We start from the raw sequence: 18,881 nt of genomic DNA on the forward strand, positions 1-18,881 counted from the left end.
CTGCGAGGGCGCGTATGGAAGGTAAGTACGATGTTTTTTTTTTATACTGGAAGCCAGCGGCTTCCGCACAGGGCCCTATAGGTTAGGATCTCTTTTTCCCTTAATAACAAAAGACCTTCATTTAAAAACTGCATTTTGTGATTACTTGTGTTATCTTTGTCTAATATTTAAAATTGGTGATCTGAAACATTTAAGTGTAACAAACATGCAAGAGAATAGGAAATCAGGAAGGGGCGAACACTTTTTCACACAACTGTATATTTTGATCTTTTACATGTTAAAAATTACAAAAAAGAAAATATGCTGATGCAAAAGTTTGCATGTATCACAGCTTGTGAATGCATTTTGTAGCCAGCCAAGAGTCTTTCAATTCTTGTTTGAGGGATTTTCTTCCACTCTTCCTCAGAAAATTCTTTCAGTTCTGTGAGGTTCCTGGGTCATCTTGCCTGCACTGCTATTTTGAAGTGTAGCCACAGATTTTCAATGATGTTCAGATCAAGGGAATGTGGGGGCCATTGTAAACCTTCAGCTTGCACCTTTAGAGGTAGTTTATTGTTGATTTTGTTTTAGAAAAGCTGAAGTTGAAAAGAGGATGGTTTCTACAAATGGAGAATGATTCTAAACATACATCAAAATCCACAATAGACTACCTCAAAAGGCACAAGCTGAAGGTTTTACAATGGCCCTCACAGTCTCCTGATCTGAACACCATTGAAAATCTGTGGATAGACCTCAAAATAGCAGTGCATGCAAGACGACCCGGGAATATCACAGAACTGGAACAATTTTTCAAGCAAGAATGGTTGAAAATCCCTCAAGAATTGAAAGACTCTTGGCTGGCTACAAAAAGCATTACCAAGCTGTGATACTTGCAAAATGGGGTGCTACTATGTACTAACCATGCAGGGTGCCCAAACTTTTGCATCTGCCCATTTTCCTTTTTGTAATTTATAAAATGTAAAAGATGAAAAATGTGTATATATTGTTGCCTAAAATACAAAGAAATATGTCATCTTTAACTTTAGGCCTGTTAGAGATCATTTCATCTTCAATTTTCTTAACTGTTCACAATAACAGTAATTTTCACCAGGGGTGCACAAACTTTTACATGCCACTGTACATGTGTTAGTTCCTGAAACAAAAGGAAGTTACTGTGTAAAAAAATACCCAATGTGAAAATTGCAAGATTTCAATTTTTTTAATCTTAAGTACAGATTATATGTAAAAAAAAATGCTAATATATTTTTTTTATATATTAACACAGAAACCTGATTTCTGATAATGCCTTCCCTTTAAGAAGAAAGTTATATTAATGTGAACAGAAAAGTCATTTTTTTCTGTTTATTTTTAGCTATTATATTGACAGATCCATTGTTACAATTTTTTGCTTTTTTTTACCTCCCGTTCATACTGCATTATAATTGTGATTTTCACGGGGCACAATGTGCTTGTTTTGTTCTCAGTGGCAGGGATGAATCACTTACGTGAGAACGGAATTGTGCACAGGGACATTAAACCTGGGAACATTATGCGTTTAATTGGAGAGGATGGTCGAAGTATTTACAAGCTGACTGACTTTGGTGCTGCTCGACAGCTTCAAGATGATGAGACTTTCATGTCTCTTTATGGCACTGAAGAATATTTGGTAGGCTTTTTTCTTTATAAGTAAGATCATGGCTTGTCTGCATATGCTATTTTATTTTTATGTGAGCCAAGTGTTAGTACAGTTCTCCCTGAAGTTATAATGGCCTCAGGTTACAATGTTTTCCACACATAATGGCTTTTCTTGGGCTATTGTAACTTACAACCTCTTTGAATATCCACATTGTGTATCGTGCATAAAAAAAAAAGCATACTTGCCTTCTAGATCAGCCCTTCTTCTCTGTTCTGTATCCCTCGGGGGCTGGCCAATGGTAAACAATGCCTTTTAAATGAACCAATCACTGTGGGCCATACTAAAACACCTATGTTACAAAAGTGTATGTCTATCTATTAGTGCCGCTCTATAGAACAGTACTACATGTTGTATACTGCCTTCTAACAGTGCCAGGATGAGCAGCTCCTTTGGATACCAGCTGAGGGTGGCTGCACTTTATTTTATTTTTTTGGACATTGTTTTCCTGCGGTCGGATCCCTACCAATCAGACACTTGTCACTTTTTTCTATGTATAGATAATAAATTTTGATTTTTGGTCAACCCTTTTGTCAAAGAAATTATTTACCCAGAGTCCAGTGGATATTTCTGATTTTTATATGCAAGGACTAAGGGTATGTTCGCACAACATCTTTTTCTTTACGAATTCCCCTTGGAAAAGTGCTTACAATATGTTAAAAAGAATGCAGATATGTGCAGCAATATCAAAGCGACTTGCTGTGCATATGTTCAGTCTTTTTGAGCTTCTTTTACCCACTTCAAGCTTTGAAAACCATGAAGCGAGTAAAAGAATTGACACACATATACAGTTTTAAAAAAAGAAGATGTTCCAGGAAAAACACACTACAGATGTAGTCACCTTTTTTTCCTTTCAGTCTTCATTTTGCCTTTTTTTGGGTTGGTATTAGAGGACAATGATTATTTTTTTTCTGTAGAGGATTGCTATAAACCAGACAAAATCCCTTCGTTCAGTAAGTTTAGGGTTACCAAATATGGAATTTCCCATTTTCATGACCAAAGTCTTATTTCCCTTACAGCATCCTGACATGTATGAAAGAGCAGTCCTGAGAAAGCCCCATCAGAAGGCTTATGGGGTCACAGTTGACCTGTGGAGCATTGGAGTCACCTTTTATCATGCTGCCTGTGGCAGCCTGCCCTTCATTCCTTATGGTGGACCTCGAAACAACAAGGAGATTATGTAAGGAAACGATTCTTAATGATTTGTACACTTTATATTGGACTGATAATGTCTGTGTATCTAGAGTAACCTACTGTTTATAATGCAAAGTCACAGCCAGTCTCGTAATCTTATCATAAAGGTACAGATTGTAGATGGCCATGATTGGGAAGATTTCTCCATAACTGTAACTACATGGGGAAATCTAATAACTAAATGGAATTTTGGTGAGATGTAGATACAAGCAGAGAGAAGGTTGGGACCAATGCCTCTATACCAATAATCACCAGTAAACATAGCTTATTGATGGGAATGTCACCTTAAAGTTCCCTGTGTAATCTGAAAGCAACATAATTTAGGGTTTTAGACCCTGATTCCAGTGATATGTCATTTTACTTGGCTCTGTGTTGTTTTTTCAATAAAATGAGCATTTTATAAGTGGTAGATTTAACACTACAGGACTAGATGTCTCAAGCCATATAGTCCACCATGGTTACGAGCTCTGTGTAACCCTGATCCCACAACTGATTAGCATCTTTCTGCCTATGCACAATGTATTCAGAAAGCTGCCCATCAGTGGTGTGCAGGGGGTAATACAGGGTCTCTGTATACAAATTCAACATCAGACTATGGTCCTTTTGCCAAAAAACAAACAATGAAGATCACAATTTCCATCTATATAATAATAATAATAATAATAATTAAAAAAAAAAAGAAGAACTTGGGCATGCCCACTGTAAATTACATTCAATGTCAGCTCATCAATGAACATGCATATTAATGAAGTGTAAGGCTCTGTTCACATGAAGTGGATCCAGTATTGAAAAAATCCTGGATCTGTTACAAAATGAATCAAAAACTGACAATTTGGTTTTCGTTTTGCATCCATTTTTGTTCATCTATTTTTAGTAAAGGTGTCTCTGGACACAAATAACCATTCACTATGATGCATTTACTGTAGACGTCAATGTTGAAAAAATTGATCTGATTGTTTTTCATTTTTGTTTGGCCCAATAGAAAAGTTGTGCAGAATAGAATTTTTTGATCCAGCTAAAAAAATGGATTATAGTTGTATTTGATTTGCATTTTAGGACATTTCCATCCCTATTTAATGAATGGATCCTGCTCTGGGTCATTTTATTTGTTTTTGTCACCCCAAAATGGATGTAAAAATGTAAAATAACTACTGGGCATATTAACACTGCCTATATAATGTGGGTCTGTAATATGTACAGTACTTGCACGGGGCCCCTGAGTTTGGGTCATGGAGTTAGCTGTTAGTGATGGTGCAGGCTTGCATGGGTAGTCAAATAGCCGGATCAGAACAAGGAGAGCTGTAAAGATACAAAATCAAAAGACTGAAGACTAGTAACAGAAAGGGCCAAGGTCTTTAATAGGAAAACCCACTTGCGCAACAGATGAAATCTAAAGATGTAAAGCAGGCATCTAGAACTATATCTGGCAGCTCCCAGTTGTAAGCTGGGAGTATTAGTAGGGTGTTGGGCAGACCTAGTGGCCTCTGGCAGTTCCCAGTAGTAATCTGGGAGTATTAGTAGGGTGTTGGGCAGATCTATTGACCTCTGGCAGCTCCCAGTAGTAAGCTGAGTGTATTAGTAGGGTGTTGGGCAGACCTATTGACCTCTGGCAGCTCCCAGTAGTAAGCTGGGAGTATTAGTAGGGTGTTGGCAGACCTATTGACCTCTGGCAGCTCCCAGTAGTAAGCTGGGAGTATTAGTATGGTGTTGGGCAGACCTATTGACCTATGGCAGCTCCCAGTAGTAAGCTGGGAGTATTAGTAGGGTGTTGGGCAGACCTATTGACCTCTGGCAGCTCCCAATAGTAAGCTGGGAGTATTAATAGGGTGTTGGGCAGACCTATTAACCTCTGGCAGCTCCCAGTAGTAAGCTGGGAGTATTAGTAGGGTGTTGGCAGACCTATTGACTTCTGGCAGCTCCCAGTAGTAAGCTGGGAGTATTAGTATGGTGTTGGGCAGATCTATTGACCTATGGCAGCTCCCAGTAGTAAGCTGGGAGTATTAGTAGGGTGTTGGGCAGACCTATTGACCTCTGGCAGCTCCCAGTAGTAAGCTGGGAGTATTAATAGGGTGTTGGGCAGACCTATTGACCTCTGGCAGCTCCCAGTAGTAAGCTGGGAGTATTAATAGGGTGTTGGGCAGACCTATTGACCTCTGGCAGCTCCCAGTAGTAAGCTTGTAGTATTAGTAGGGTGTTGGGCAGACCTATTGACCTCTGGCAGCTCCCAATAGTAAGCTGGGAGTATTAATAGGGTGTTGGGCAGACCTATTGATCTCTGGCAGCTCCCAGTAGTAAGCTGGGAGTATTAGTAGGGTGTTGGCAGACCTATTGACTTCTGGCAGCTCCCAGTAGTAAGCTGGGAGTATTAGTATGGTGTTGGGCAGACCTATTGACCTATGGCAGCTCCCAGTAGTAAGCTGGGAGTATTAGTAGGGTGTTGGGCAGACCTATTGACCTCTGGCAGCTCCCAGTAGTAAGCTGGGAGTATTAATAGGGTGTTGGGCAGACCTATTGACCTCTGGCAGCTCCCAGTAGTAAGCTTGTAGTATTAGTATGGTGTTGGGCAGACCTATTGACCTATGGCAGCTCCCAGTAGTAAGCTGGGAGTATTAGTAGGGTGTTGGGCAGACCTATTGACCTCTGGCAGCTCCCAGTAGTAAGCTGGGAGTATTAATAGGGTGTTGGGCAGACCTATTGACCTCTGGCAGCTCCCAGTAGTAAGCTGGGAGTATTAATAGGGTGTTGGGCAGACCTATTGACCTCTGGCAGCTCCCAGTAGTAAGCTTGTAGTATTAGTAGGGTGTTGGGCAGACCTATTGACCTCTGGCAGCTCCCAATAGTAAGCTGGGAGTATTAATAGGGTGTTGGGCAGACCTATTGACCTCTGGCAGCTCCCAGTAGTAAGCTGGGAGTATTAGTAGGGTGTTGGCAGACCTATTGACTTCTGGCAGCTCCCAGTAGTAAGCTGGGAGTATTAGTATGGTGTTGGGCAGACCTATTGACCTATGGCAGCTCCCAGTAGTAAGCTGGGAGTATTAGTAGGGTGTTGGGCAGACCTATTGACCTCTGGCAGCTCCCAGTAGTAAGCTGGGAGTATTAATAGGGTGTTGGGCAGACCTATTGACCTCTGGCAGCTCCCAGTAGTAAGCTTGTAGTATTAGTAGGGTGTTGGGCAGACCTATTGACCTCTGGCAGCTCCCAGTAGTAAGCTTGTAGTATTAGTAGGGTGTTGGGCAGACCTATTGACCTCTGGCAGCTCCCAGTAGTAAGCTGGAAGTATTAATAGGGTGTTGGGCAGACCTATTGACCTCTGGCAGCGCCCAGTAGTAAGCTGGGAGTATTAATAGGGTGATGGGCAGACCTATTGACCTCTGGCAGCTCCAAGTAGTAAGCTTGTAGTATTAGTAGGGTGTTGGGCAGACCTAGTGGCCTCTGGCAGCTCCCAGTAGTAAGCTGGGAGTATTAATAGGGTGTTGGGCAGACCTATTGATCTCTGGCAGCGCCCAGTAGTAAGCTGAGAGTATTAATAGGGTGTTGGGCAGACCTATTGACCTCTGGCAGCTCCCAGTACTAAGCTTGTAGTATTAGTAGGGTGTTGGGCAGACCTAGTGGCCTCTGGCAGCTCCCAGTAGTAAGCTGGGAGTATTAATAGGGTGTTGTGCAGACTTATTGACCTCTGGCAGCTCCCAATAGTAAGCTGGGAGTATTAATAGGGTGTTGGGCTGACCTATTGACCTCTGGCAGCTCCCAATAGTAAGCTGGGAGTATTAGTAGGGTGTTGGGCAGACCTATTGACCTCTGGCAGCTCCCAGTAGTAAGCTTGTAGTATTAGTAGGGTGTTGGGCAGACCTAGTGGCCTCTGGCAGCTCCCAGTAGTAAGCTGGGAGTATTAGTAGGGTGTTGGGCAGACCTATTGACCTCTGGCAGCTCCCAGCAATAAGCTGGGAGTATTAGTAGGGTGTTGGGCAGACCTAGTGGCCTCTGGCAGCTCCCAGCTTTTTGCAACCTATAAACTAATATGCACTGGTGGTAAAAAGGCTGTGAAGGTGCATGAAAGACTTGAAAGTTCAGGAGTGCTGATCTCTGTAAAATTTCAGCACATTAAACACGCACTGCCGTTATTTGGCTCCCTAAACCTGTGTAAATGCTACTGTAGTGTCAGTGCTTTAACATACTCACCCGCTGCCATCTTCTCCGGTATCCAGCGCTGCTCCTCTCCTCTTCTGAGTCACGTGAGGATGATTGAGCTTCGCCTTGTGTGACCCAGAAATATGTTTTACAATGTAAGCCTATGGAGCCTCAGAACGGAGAGTCCAAATCACCGTCTCGTGACCCGGAAGAACAGCGCTGGAAACCGGAGAAGTCAGCAATCGATGAGCCTATTGACACACTGACACTGCAGTAACAGTTACACAGTTTTAGTGAACCAAAAAATGAACAGCAGTGCTTCTTTAAGAAGTAACAAGTCTTCAACACAAATCCCTCCTTTTTATAAAGGTAGAGGTACAAACATATTTTCTAGTTATTACTATTTCTTTAAGCTTTTTGAAAGTCACCGATATTTCTAACTTTAGTCTAGCTGACTCCAGGATTAGACTGTGGTTTGGTATTGGGTTCTGGGTCAATGAGAAGGACTGAACCTCTGTTGGCGCAGTGAAACTGTTCTGTTCCCACAGACATAAAATGGTGCTTTGATCCCTGGACGACTGATGTATTAAATTGGTTATATCTACAATAAATGGTTATTATAGTCATTACATTACAAGCTTTCAGTGAATCAGCATAATTGTGCCCTTCAGCTGCTTATTTCTTATAATGGGACTATTAAGTGTTTTATTGTATAATCGGTTAATTACTTGTCCTCTACAGATTACTTTCATCTATTTTTTAATAGAGTGGTCATTAGGGATGACCATATAACAGAGTATCTAAGTGGTGCTGTATATGGTCATTGCTGCCGTTAGTAGTTTTTCCTCCCTCTCACCATATCAGAGTGGTTTCATAAGGTGGCCATTGTCCTACTGAAGATATATCTCATATGTTATGTATGTAAGACTGGCTACCATAGTTGAATATTTTGTTGTTTGTTTTTTTTATATTAAAATATTGTAATGCCACGCAAAAAAAAGGAAATGTGAATATAGCATTACTGATGCATGTCTCTTATTGACATTCAGGCACAAAATTACAGCAGAAAAGCCACCAGGTGCCATTGCAGGAGTGCAACGGAAGGAGAAGGGACCCATTGATTGGATTTTTGAATTGCCAGTTTCTTGTCGTCTTTCTGAGTAAGAGCTCACATTAAAAGTGTGTTTCGCAGAATGTCTTTAATACAGGAATACTAATGGAAAAAATAATATTATAGGGGTTGTCTTAACTGGATAACGCAATTATTCAAGCCATCGGCTGATCATTAAACATAATGCTGACAAAACCCTTATCACGTGGTGAAAACTGAGAATGGACACTCACTTGGGCTTTGTTCAGAGCTCTACGTTGGAGTTTTGTCTTGAGAACCTTCCGACACATACCCCTGACAGAATGCTTCATCATGTCTGACTTTTTAAGGCATACAGTGGAATACTTCCTATACAGTGGAATACTTCTGTTCATCATCTCAACACCACAGTATCCTCACCTTAAAATTTCCCTCAACAGTACAATTGGTGCGAATCGATCCACACATCCCATTCTATCGCGTTATCACAGTGGTCTGTGGTCACTGGACAGGAGCGGGTGAAATACCTATTACCTGATGGCATCCGTGGCTCTTCTTTTGATTAGCCGCCTGGTGTAACCTTACCGTTAAGGCATGATTCACGTGTAATGTCCCACCAGGTTGGCTAGTCAATAGAAGAGCCAGATGCCAGGATGTGAAAGGTGGTTCAGAGTTCACAGACAACTATAACAACCAATTGCCTGGGATGTGTGAATCAAGTCACATCAACTCTACTCAACAGGGTTCAACATCCTCTATCATTGATGTATATGGAACAATTATAATCTGTAAGCCCAACCATATCCAGATTTTCTTAAGCTCTCAAAAAATCTTTTATGATCTAACTAAATCTCTTTATCATTTTGAACACAGTTTGCTCCATCCCTAATGCTCAACTTCCTGTTATCCATTTCTGCATTATAAACCTGCAATACTTTTATTCGACAACCACTAATGGTCAACATAGCCTTTTATTGTTCTCTTTTTGGTTTTACAGAGGATTGAAGACACAGTTAAAAGCCATCCTTCCAAATATTCTGGAAGCTGATCAGGAGAAATGCTGGGGCTTTGATCAGTTCTTTGCTGAGACCAATAACATTCTAGAGATGATGGTCATCCATGTCTTCTCCTTGCCACACGCCAAAATGCACAAGATTTACATACATCATTATAACTCGTAAGCTAAGCCAAACCAGCCATATATGAAAAGATATTTTGTACAACTGTATACATCCCCCTATATATTTTTGCTTACCTTTGTTGTTTTTAATGTCTTCTCTTTGTATTTTTTGTTGCAACAGATTGACTATATTTATGGAGAATGTAGCCAAGCAAACTGGAATTTCACCCGAAATGCAGACCTATTTCTATGAAGGCCACCTGTATCCCATCAGTCCAGCCTTACAAGTTCAGCACCTTTCTAAGACAACAGAACAATATCCATTCATTTTAACTGGTTGTGAGAGTGAAGGTCCAGTGGGAGTGACCTACAAAGACCGTAAGTTGAGGAGAATTCTAGTAGCCACTGAATTGTTGTTGCCTTTACCCTTGTATAACATTGCTAAGAACAACAGATTAATGTTAGCAGATTAAATCTGCCGATGGTCTTACGTTTATGGGGTCCCCTCCCTTCCAATCAGGTGCTGGAAAAAAATGAGGATTTGTCATATCAGCCAAGTGATAAATTTTTCTTGTTTCTTCTTTCCAGCTGCATTTGATTTTCCCAGGTTTTTGCCATCCATTGACGTCTCCATTGATTGTTCTGATGCAAAAGTAAGTAAAAATTATCTCCTATTTTTGCAAACGTTCTTATAATATGATAACGTGGATTCACAAAGATATCTTATCACATGGTGAAAAGTTCTTGACAGTAGCATTAATACATAGTGATGCTAACAAAAGATGGAAAAAGTCAATGCCTATACAGTGTGGAAAATAATTATCTGATACACTGCCGATTTTGCAAGTTTTCCCACCAATTTTTCAGACTATGGCTACTTTCACACTTGCGTCAGTACAGGGCCGTCGCAATGCATCGGCCCGACGTACCGACGCACGTTGTGAAAGAAATGAACAACGGGGGCAGCGGATGCAGTTTTTCAACTCATCTGCTGCCCCATTGTAATGTCCGGGGAGGAAATGGCGGACACGACGCACAAAAAAGTTATATGGAACGTTTTTTTGTGCCGACGGTCCGCCAAAACACGACGCATCCATACGTCGCAATGCGTCGCTAATGCAAGTGTATGGAGAAAAAACGCATCCTGCGGGCAACTTTGCAGGATGCGGTTTTTCTCCAAAACGACGCATTGCAACGTACATCGCACAACGCAAGTGTGAAAGTAGCCTATAAGATGAGCTTTTCTTTCCCCAAAAGTTTTTGGGGAAAATGTGGGTGCATCTTATAGTCGGAATGTACTTACCAGGAGTGTGGCTGCAGCAGAAGTTGGGCAATTCTGCTGGCCCTGGACTGGGAAGAGGGGGTGTTCGGTGGTCCGACGCTGCAGGGCGATGATCTCACTCCCATACCAGACTGGTGCGGCAGTATTCGGTGGTGCGGGGGGCAATGCCGACATTTTGTGAAAGCCCGGAGCACCCGCACTTCCATTGCTGCAATGCAGTGGCTCCATGAAAATGGCCGCCAGAGGCAATGCATGTGCAGATTGAGATCTCAGCAACGCGATGTCGTTCTGAGATCTCAGGAGAGGAGACCTCGGTGTCGAGATCTCAATCTGCGCATGTGCCGCCTCTGGAGCAATGGATGTGCGGGGGCTCCAGGCTTTCACAAGAGGTCAACAGAGCCCCCGCTTGACTGAGCACCGCCGAACCTGCTGCAGCAGTCTGGGATGCGAGTCAGATCATAGCTGGACCATCAAGTGTAAATATGAGGTGAGAGACTCCCTTTAATATTATTTAATCAGAATATTTCCTAAAAAATCATTATATGGGCCAGGGATCACTTTTTTTGATACATCACTCCAAATCCTCAGTTTCCCCTTACTCAAAATGGCATATTATAATGCTATCTTTCCAGCAACCACTAGGGGGCACTCATTGCAAAAAATATCTAATGTTACTGGAATATTGCTGATATTAGCCAATTAGTGGGAAAGGAATAGTCAGAATGTAATACTCTCCTACAAGCAATGAGAAGTGTGAGGAGAGGGGAAACGAGCACTAAGCCTTCTGAAGAAGCGGAGGACCCTTTATTGTTATTTGGTCTGTTGGCCTATACATGCTGAAAGGTCTAGAATTGCACCTAACCTCTTATAATAAGCCTGATTATAGTGATGGAATAACGCCCACACTTGGCATGGCTCCTTTCATATCTCCAGTTCAGTTCTATATTGTTGTTGTGATGAGATATATTTCAGCTATTGCAACGTGTGACGTTTTAGATGTGATTTAAAACTAAAACTTGTCTGCGGATTCTCTACAACCTAAACAACTCAGACACAAATGTTGGTGTAATTGCAGAATGCGGTCAGTGCCGTCTACCAGACGTTGCGAGTGACGCAGTCGCTGTTGACATGTCAAGAATTTATATTCCGAGGAACGTATTGGCTCATGTAAGTGACTCGCATTATATTATATTAGTTATTATACAAGAGCAAAATAAATCAAACAAAATAAATGTAAGAATGAAAATGATCTTATATTTTTCCATGAGAAAAAAAGTCTTGAGTTTACGTTTTTGAAAGTTCAGTGTAAGACATGCATTTTTTTTTTTTACAAGGACCAGAGACACTATTTTTTTCTAAGAGAGATTTATATCACCTGCTTATTTCACACATTCATGATACAATTCAGTGTATATGGATTTATAGTATGATTATCCCTACTTCAGTCGGCTGGTATTATTTTTACTGTATGGCTGAGAGGAGAAACAAGGAATTTGGAGCTCTGAAACAGAATTTTACACCAGATTAGATTGAGGGGATCAGAGTTTTGTCAGAATTTCATCAGCTTTTTTCATATTAAAAAAAACCAACAGATGAGGGTTTCTAAATCTTCTCATATCAACTAGTCCTTGACAAACAAAAAGCACATGGATGGCATCCATATTTTTCACAGATCAATAGACTTGCGTCAGCAAGTTTTCATAGAAACATAGAATGTTAGAGTTGGAAGGAAGGGACCTTCAGGGTAATCAAGGCTAACCTCCTCAATGCAGGGCAGGATTCACTAAACTATCTCAGACAGATGTCTGTCCAGTCTCTGTGTGAAGACTTCCATTGAAGGAGAACTCTCCACCTCTCATGCCAGCCTGTTCCACTCATTGATCACCCTCACTGTCAAAAATTTTTTTTTAACATCTAATCTGTATCTTCTCCCTGAAGAAGTTTTGCTTCTGTGTGGACCTCTCGTTCCAAGGAAATAATCAGACATGTGAATAACCCCATAGACTATCATAGGAATGAGTTTAAATGAGTTTAAATCTGAGAAATACATGGATAGAACTCGTACATGAAAAAATGACATCTGAATGAGCCCTAAGTGAGTCCTTCATTTCTTTAAGGCATTTGCTTAGAAATTAAGCTGGGTTTAAACATTCCAATCACTGGTTAGTATTGTGGCAAGTACAGGTGCTTCAAGAAACTGACAAAATATTTATAAACTAAAGGTCCAGGGAAATCTAGAAAACAATATATATGACCTTAATCCCTATTTGGTATATAAGATAAAACAACTTTATTCAATATCTATAAAACCATGAAAAGACAACCACAGTCAAACATAACAAACAACCGTGCTCACTAAGCACACCCCTGTCACAGTTCCTATATCACCCTACCTGGCAGCGGAGGTTGGCACCCTACTACATAAACGAGATTGGCGCCCCCGCTCAGCGTCGGCTGCCCCTAGTGCTCCTGTAATCACCCTATGTTGGTGTCTCACTTGGGCAGACAATTATACAACACTGGACAAATGGATAAAGTAGATGATAGAGGATAATGGAGTCTTAATGGCTGATAATTACCAAATTTGAACTGTGGCAGGGTGAGAAATACAGACAAAAAAGTGCAAAAAGTGCTAAAGTGCTCATGTGTACATAAATGAAACCTCACTATGCTGCTCCCTACTTTTATTTCACTGCCTAACAGTGGAGGTTGGCACCCTACTGTACAGCGGATATGGCGCCCCCACTCCTCGACGGCTGACCCTTAGATGCTCTGTGGATAGCTAAGTAGGCAGAGAAGTATAAAGAACTGATAAGTTTAGCATTAATGGCCTTACCCTTCATATACTGATAGGCACATCATTGCAGACCCGGACAAGAGTTGTCTATTGATATCAAATGCTTATAAAACAATCACAGCAGCAAGAGAGGAAAGATACTCATCATTATCAGATGTTAGAACCTGCCTCAATGATGTGCCTATCAGTATATGAAGTACACATGAGCACTTTAGCACTTTTTGCACTTTTTTGTCTCTATTTCTCACCCTGCCACAGTTCAAATTTGGTAATTATCAGCCATTAAGACTCCATTATCCTCTATCATCTACTTTATCTATTTGTCCAGTGTTGTATAATTGTCTGCCCAAGTGAGACACCAACATAGGGTGATTACAGGAGCACTAGGGGCAGCCAACGCTGAGCGGGGGCGCCAATCTCGTTTATGTAGTAGGGTGCCAACCTCCGCTGCCAGGTAGGGTGATATAGGAACTGTGACAGGGGTGTGCTTAGTGAGCATGGTTGTTTGTTATGTTTGACTGTTTGTTATGTTTGACTGTGGTTGTCTTTTCATGGTTTTATAGATATTGAATAAAGTTGTTTTATCTTATATACCAAATAGGGATTAAGGTCATATATCAAGTACAGGTGCTTCTCACAAAGTTAGAATATCCTCAAAAAGTTAATTTATTTCAGTTCTTCAATACAAAAAGTGAAACTCAGATATTATATAGAGTCATTACAAACAGAGTGATTTATTTCAAGCTTTTATTTCTGTTAATGTTGATGATTATGGCTTACAGCCAATGAAAACTCAAAAGTCATTATCTCAGTAAATTAGAATACTTCATATCATTTAAAATCCAAAATGTTGGCCTACTGAAATGTATGTTCAGTAAATGCACTTAATACTTGTTCGGGGCTCCTTTTGCATCAAGTACTGCATCAATGCGGCGTGGCATGGAGGCAATCAGCCTGTGGCACTGCTGAGGTGTTATGGAAGCCCAGGTTGCTTTGATAGCAGCCTTCAGCTCGTCTGCATTGTTGGGTCTGGTGTCTCGCATCTTCCTCTTGACAATACCCCATAGATGTTCTATGGGGTTAAGGTCAGGCGAGTTTGCTGGCCAATCAAGCACAGCGATACTGTTGTTTTTAAACCAGGTATTGGTACTTTTTTTGGCAGTGTAGACAGGTGCCAAGTCCTGCTGGAGAATGAAATTTCCATCTCCAAAAAGCTTGTCGGCAGAGTGAAGCATGAAGTGCTGTAAAATTTCCTTGTAGACTGCTGCGCTGACTTTGGTCTTGATAAAACACAGTAGACCTACACCAGCAGATGACATGGCTCCCCAAACCATCACTGATTGTGGAAACTTCACACTAGACCCCAAGCAGCTTGGATTGTGGCCTCTCCACTCTTCCTCCAGACTCTGGGACCTTGATTTCCAAATGAAATGCAAAATTTACTTTCATCTGAAAACAGCACCTGGGACCACAGAGCCACAGTCCAATTATTTTTCTCCTTGGTCCAGGTAAGACGCTTCTGGCGTTGTCTATTGGTCATGAGTGGCTTGACACAATGAATGCGACACTTGTAGCCCATGTCCTGGATACATCTGTGTGTGGTGGCTCTTGAAGCAATGACTCCAGCAGCAGTCCACTCTTTGTGAATCTCCTCCAAATTTTTGAATGGCCTTTTCTTAACAATCCTTTCAAGGCTGCGGTTATCTCGGTTGTTTGTGCACCTTTTTCTACCACACGTTTTCTTTCCACTCAACTTTCCATTAATATGCTTGAAAACAGCACTCTGTGAACAGCCAGCTTCTTTAGCAATGACATTTTGTGGCTTACCCTCCTTGTGGAGTGTGTCAATGACTGCCTTCTGGACTTCTGTCAAGCTAGAAGTCTTCCCCATGATTGTGGAGCCTACCGAAACAGACTAAGGGACCTTTTTATACACTTAAGCCTTTGCAGGTGTTTTTGTGAATTATTCTAGTTTACTGAGATAATGACTTGTGGGTTTTCATTGGCTGTAAGCCATAACCATCATCATTAACAGAAATAAACACATGTAATGACTCTATATAATATATGAGTTTCACTTTTTGAAATTGAAGAACTGAAATAAATTAACTATTTGATGATATTCTAATTTTGTGAGAAGCACCTGTATATGAGAATGACATGGCAAAGCTGTGAGTGGTTTACTGCAACTTACTGCAGGTCCACTACAAGTATAGAATTAATATAAAAAAATGACGTTTTTATCTAATAAAGTATCATTTTTATTAGGATTACATTTGTAAAATATTATTTGAGTAGTCAGAAAAACATATAAGAGGACAAATTCCAGCACACTTCATCCTAGCGGTGCATATAGTGAAATAGAATAGATACATAAAAAGCATAAGGTTTACAAATAAGGGATACAGTGGCTAAAGGACCTACATTTTAAACATGAACCCATTCAAGTGTATATGGAAAAAAATGACTTTACCCATAGTAAAGTGCCAGCAAAAAAAAACTTTACGTATAAAATCCACATCATGATTTCACTTCTTAAAAGTGCACATAATGGGGGAGATAATGAAAAACTGTCTAATAGCAAAACTGGCTTAGTTACCAGTAGGCGTAAGGGTAATGTAAGGGTGAAATTAAAAAATACTGATTGTAACGAAATATCCACAATAAACACTTTAATGGTAAGATTTTGTGGTTTTGTTGAACTTGTAAAGAATTTTTTTGCCTCCACGGTGTAATGCACAAAGCTGGGTCATCACAGATGCATAAATCCCCAACGCGCGTTTCACGTATAATGATCTTGCATCCTCAGGGGTTTCATAAGAAACACAGGACTTTAATATGATTCACCCGTACATGCTGCAAAACTGTGTCAATTCCTGATAAACCATTTTTATGGGTAGTTCCCAGCTACGTGACACACTACCGCCCGGCATCCCTAATGTGTGACTCCAGCCTAAGTCATCTCAGATACATATTTTAAACAAATTGTTTTTTTTTTGTCAATTTCCTGTTGAATGCTGAGTTTAGTCTTATCAGTAATTCATGAATGTGCCCAAATTATCTTGCAGTATCTGTCTCTTTACAGTGAAAATCTGAAAGCAGAATGCCGCAGGATCATTGAGAAGAAATCAGCAGTGATGACATACTATAACTGCATGTGCAGCATTGAAAGCAGAAGTACAAGACTGTAAGGATGCAATGCTGTGTGGGTTACCTTCTAAACTGTCAGAACTGGCAGCAGTATACAACAGGCCAGTACCATTGACACTTCAGATTTTTGGGATATACACATTGCAGTATATCTTATACACAGAGTTGGTGGGAATTGATTTGTAAGACCCAGTTCGGCAGCCAGATCAATAGACTGTGACTACTGGACAGATGAGCCCTGAGAACCACCTATTATCTGATGCCATCCGCAGGTTTTCTTTTAATTAGCCGGCTGGGCGCTATGTCATCGTTATGGCGTGATGTAAATATGATGTCGCACAAGGCTGGCTATTCAAAAGAAGAGTTACGGATGCCATCAGGTAAGAGGTGGTTCTCTGGGTTCCTGTCACAGGGTAATAATGCAGCACAGCCTGAAGACACCCCCAGAGAATTCTGTGAGCGTCGCCCGCTTGTTAAAAACCATATTAATTAGCATACTGAGTGCACATATTAAACACATATTTGTCACATTTTTGTAGTGAATTTAATGAAATAAATTAATCCAATTCTCATTTTTGTTTTACAGACACAATGCTGCCTATAAGGAATCGGCCACTGACAAACTTGATCAAGAAGACAGTCGGAAAAAGCTGCAGTTAGTAAGTTTACAGTTCTAGAATATTTTCCTAATCTTTTAATTTATACTTTGAATTTAACTACACAATATACGTGAATGAAGAGCTGTGATCTGTGACTACAGATTTGCAACAGTGTCTACAGGAAGTCTGAGACACCCCCCCTATCTCATGGTTGGTTCTGGCTGCTGCTCTCTCATCTCTCTGCAGCTCTGCCTCTTCAAAATGGATTGAGTATTTCCTCACGGACAGGGGCATACATATAAATCATGGGGTCCCATAGCAGAAGTTCTAATTTGGCACCGCACCCTCTCAAAAAAAAAACCATAATATTCTGTGGGGTCACAGAAGAGCATATCTCACAACTTTACCGCCCCTACAAAGTCATTTTCCTGCTATTAAAGCTTCTAGATTGCCCTTTTATTGCCCCCATAAAGTATGATGCCAACAAAAGTGCCCCCTAAATACAGCTAGATATCCCCACAGTGACTTCCTCCACAGTACACTCCACACAAATGGCATGATGGCCCTACGGTACCCCTCTTCATCTCCCCTGACAAAGTATGGTGACCCCAACACAGTATGATGCCCCAACTGTTATACCCATACAGCCCTCCACAAAGTATAATGGGCCTCACACAGTCCTCCATACAGTATAATGATACCCACATAGTCCTCCATTCAGAATAATGGTCGCGCATAGTCCTCCATATGGTGTCGCAAATATAATCATCCTTTCAGCCATATTACACCCCTCTGGGAATTTATCTACAGGTGTAGGGACAACTTTGACTCCATGGATGTTTTCCAGAAACAAGCAGCAGTGGATGGTGCTGAGTGAAAGTTGCAAATCTGCTATTGTAGTGCCCAGTACGTTGTAGTCACCGGGACGATATGTCCAGCTCGTGCTTTTGGAGACATGCACCCGTAAATTAGGTAGGCTGTCAATGCTACAGAAATGCCAAATATGTGGACTCTAAATGTGGTTTAGGCACACTGGGGCTCAGAAGGGAGGGGGGGCATTTGGATTTGGGAGTGCAGAATTTGTTGAATTTCTTTTGGGGGGTGAGGAACCTTAGCACTTTTCCAGAGCCTTTGTACTACTAGTAGTTTGGAAGCCCCTAATATTTCTGTTAACAGATGACTATCCTGAGTGGGGGCTTGCTTTTTTTTTGGATTGAGTTGAAGCTTTTATTGGAAACACTTTACATAACATTTGGGATCACATTTATCCTGCCCTCTATGCTGAGCACTTCTGTCCGGGTTTCCATCTAAATCTTCGAATGACGTGATTCAGATGAAACTCTGAAGGGATCAATTCACTATAATAAGGCAGCAGAGCTACTCTGGACTGTGTCTGGCCTCTGTTCAGTGGTGTCCTTCTTTTCAGAGGTGCACATAACTGTGGCCGACCGTGCTTTTATACATGCTAAAAAAGAGGGACAATGCCGCATCATAGGCCAGAAGCCATCCACAGTGTCTCCATCTGCCTCATTATAGGGAATGCTTTGCAGGGGGTTCCGTCTGAATCACGTATTTCAGAGATGTACACAGATGAAACCCCAGTGTAAGCGCTCAGCGTAGAGTGCAGGATAAATGTTAGCTGAGCAGCGATCTTTGAGAGTCAAAATGACCAAACCAACAGCAGGAGAAGAATTGGTTTTATTTATTTTTTATGCCGTTCCTCATGTGGTATAAGTGATTAGGCGACTACATTCTTTGGATCAGAGTGATTTCATCAATATCAGATTTATATTAGGTTTTTATGTTTGGCTGCTGTAACACACTAGAAATGCTATTTTTTGCAAAAAAG

The 18,881-nt window shown here is 41.1% G+C and overlaps 1 protein-coding gene across 2 annotated transcripts in view; it reads left to right on the top strand.

Moving 5' to 3' along the window:
- Nucleotides 1-18,881, top strand: part of IKBKE (inhibitor of nuclear factor kappa B kinase subunit epsilon) — an 85,840-nt gene that overhangs the window by 45,581 nt on the left and 21,378 nt on the right. For both annotated transcript variants that reach the window (XM_077295159.1, XM_077295160.1), the window contains 9 exons: nt 1,464-1,645; nt 2,692-2,852; nt 8,044-8,154; nt 9,082-9,261; nt 9,386-9,582; nt 9,793-9,857; nt 11,562-11,653; nt 16,369-16,470; nt 17,020-17,092. In XM_077295159.1, coding sequence (XP_077151274.1) covers nt 1,464-1,645; nt 2,692-2,852; nt 8,044-8,154; nt 9,082-9,261; nt 9,386-9,582; nt 9,793-9,857; nt 11,562-11,653; nt 16,369-16,470; nt 17,020-17,092 — 1,163 coding nt within the window. The remainder of the gene's footprint in view (nt 1-1,463; nt 1,646-2,691; nt 2,853-8,043; nt 8,155-9,081; nt 9,262-9,385; nt 9,583-9,792; nt 9,858-11,561; nt 11,654-16,368; nt 16,471-17,019; nt 17,093-18,881) is intronic.

The sequence above is a fragment of the Ranitomeya variabilis genome, chromosome 3, assembly GCF_051348905.1.
Source record: "Ranitomeya variabilis isolate aRanVar5 chromosome 3, aRanVar5.hap1, whole genome shotgun sequence".
In the NCBI taxonomy this organism is placed as follows: Eukaryota; Metazoa; Chordata; class Amphibia; order Anura; family Dendrobatidae; genus Ranitomeya; species Ranitomeya variabilis.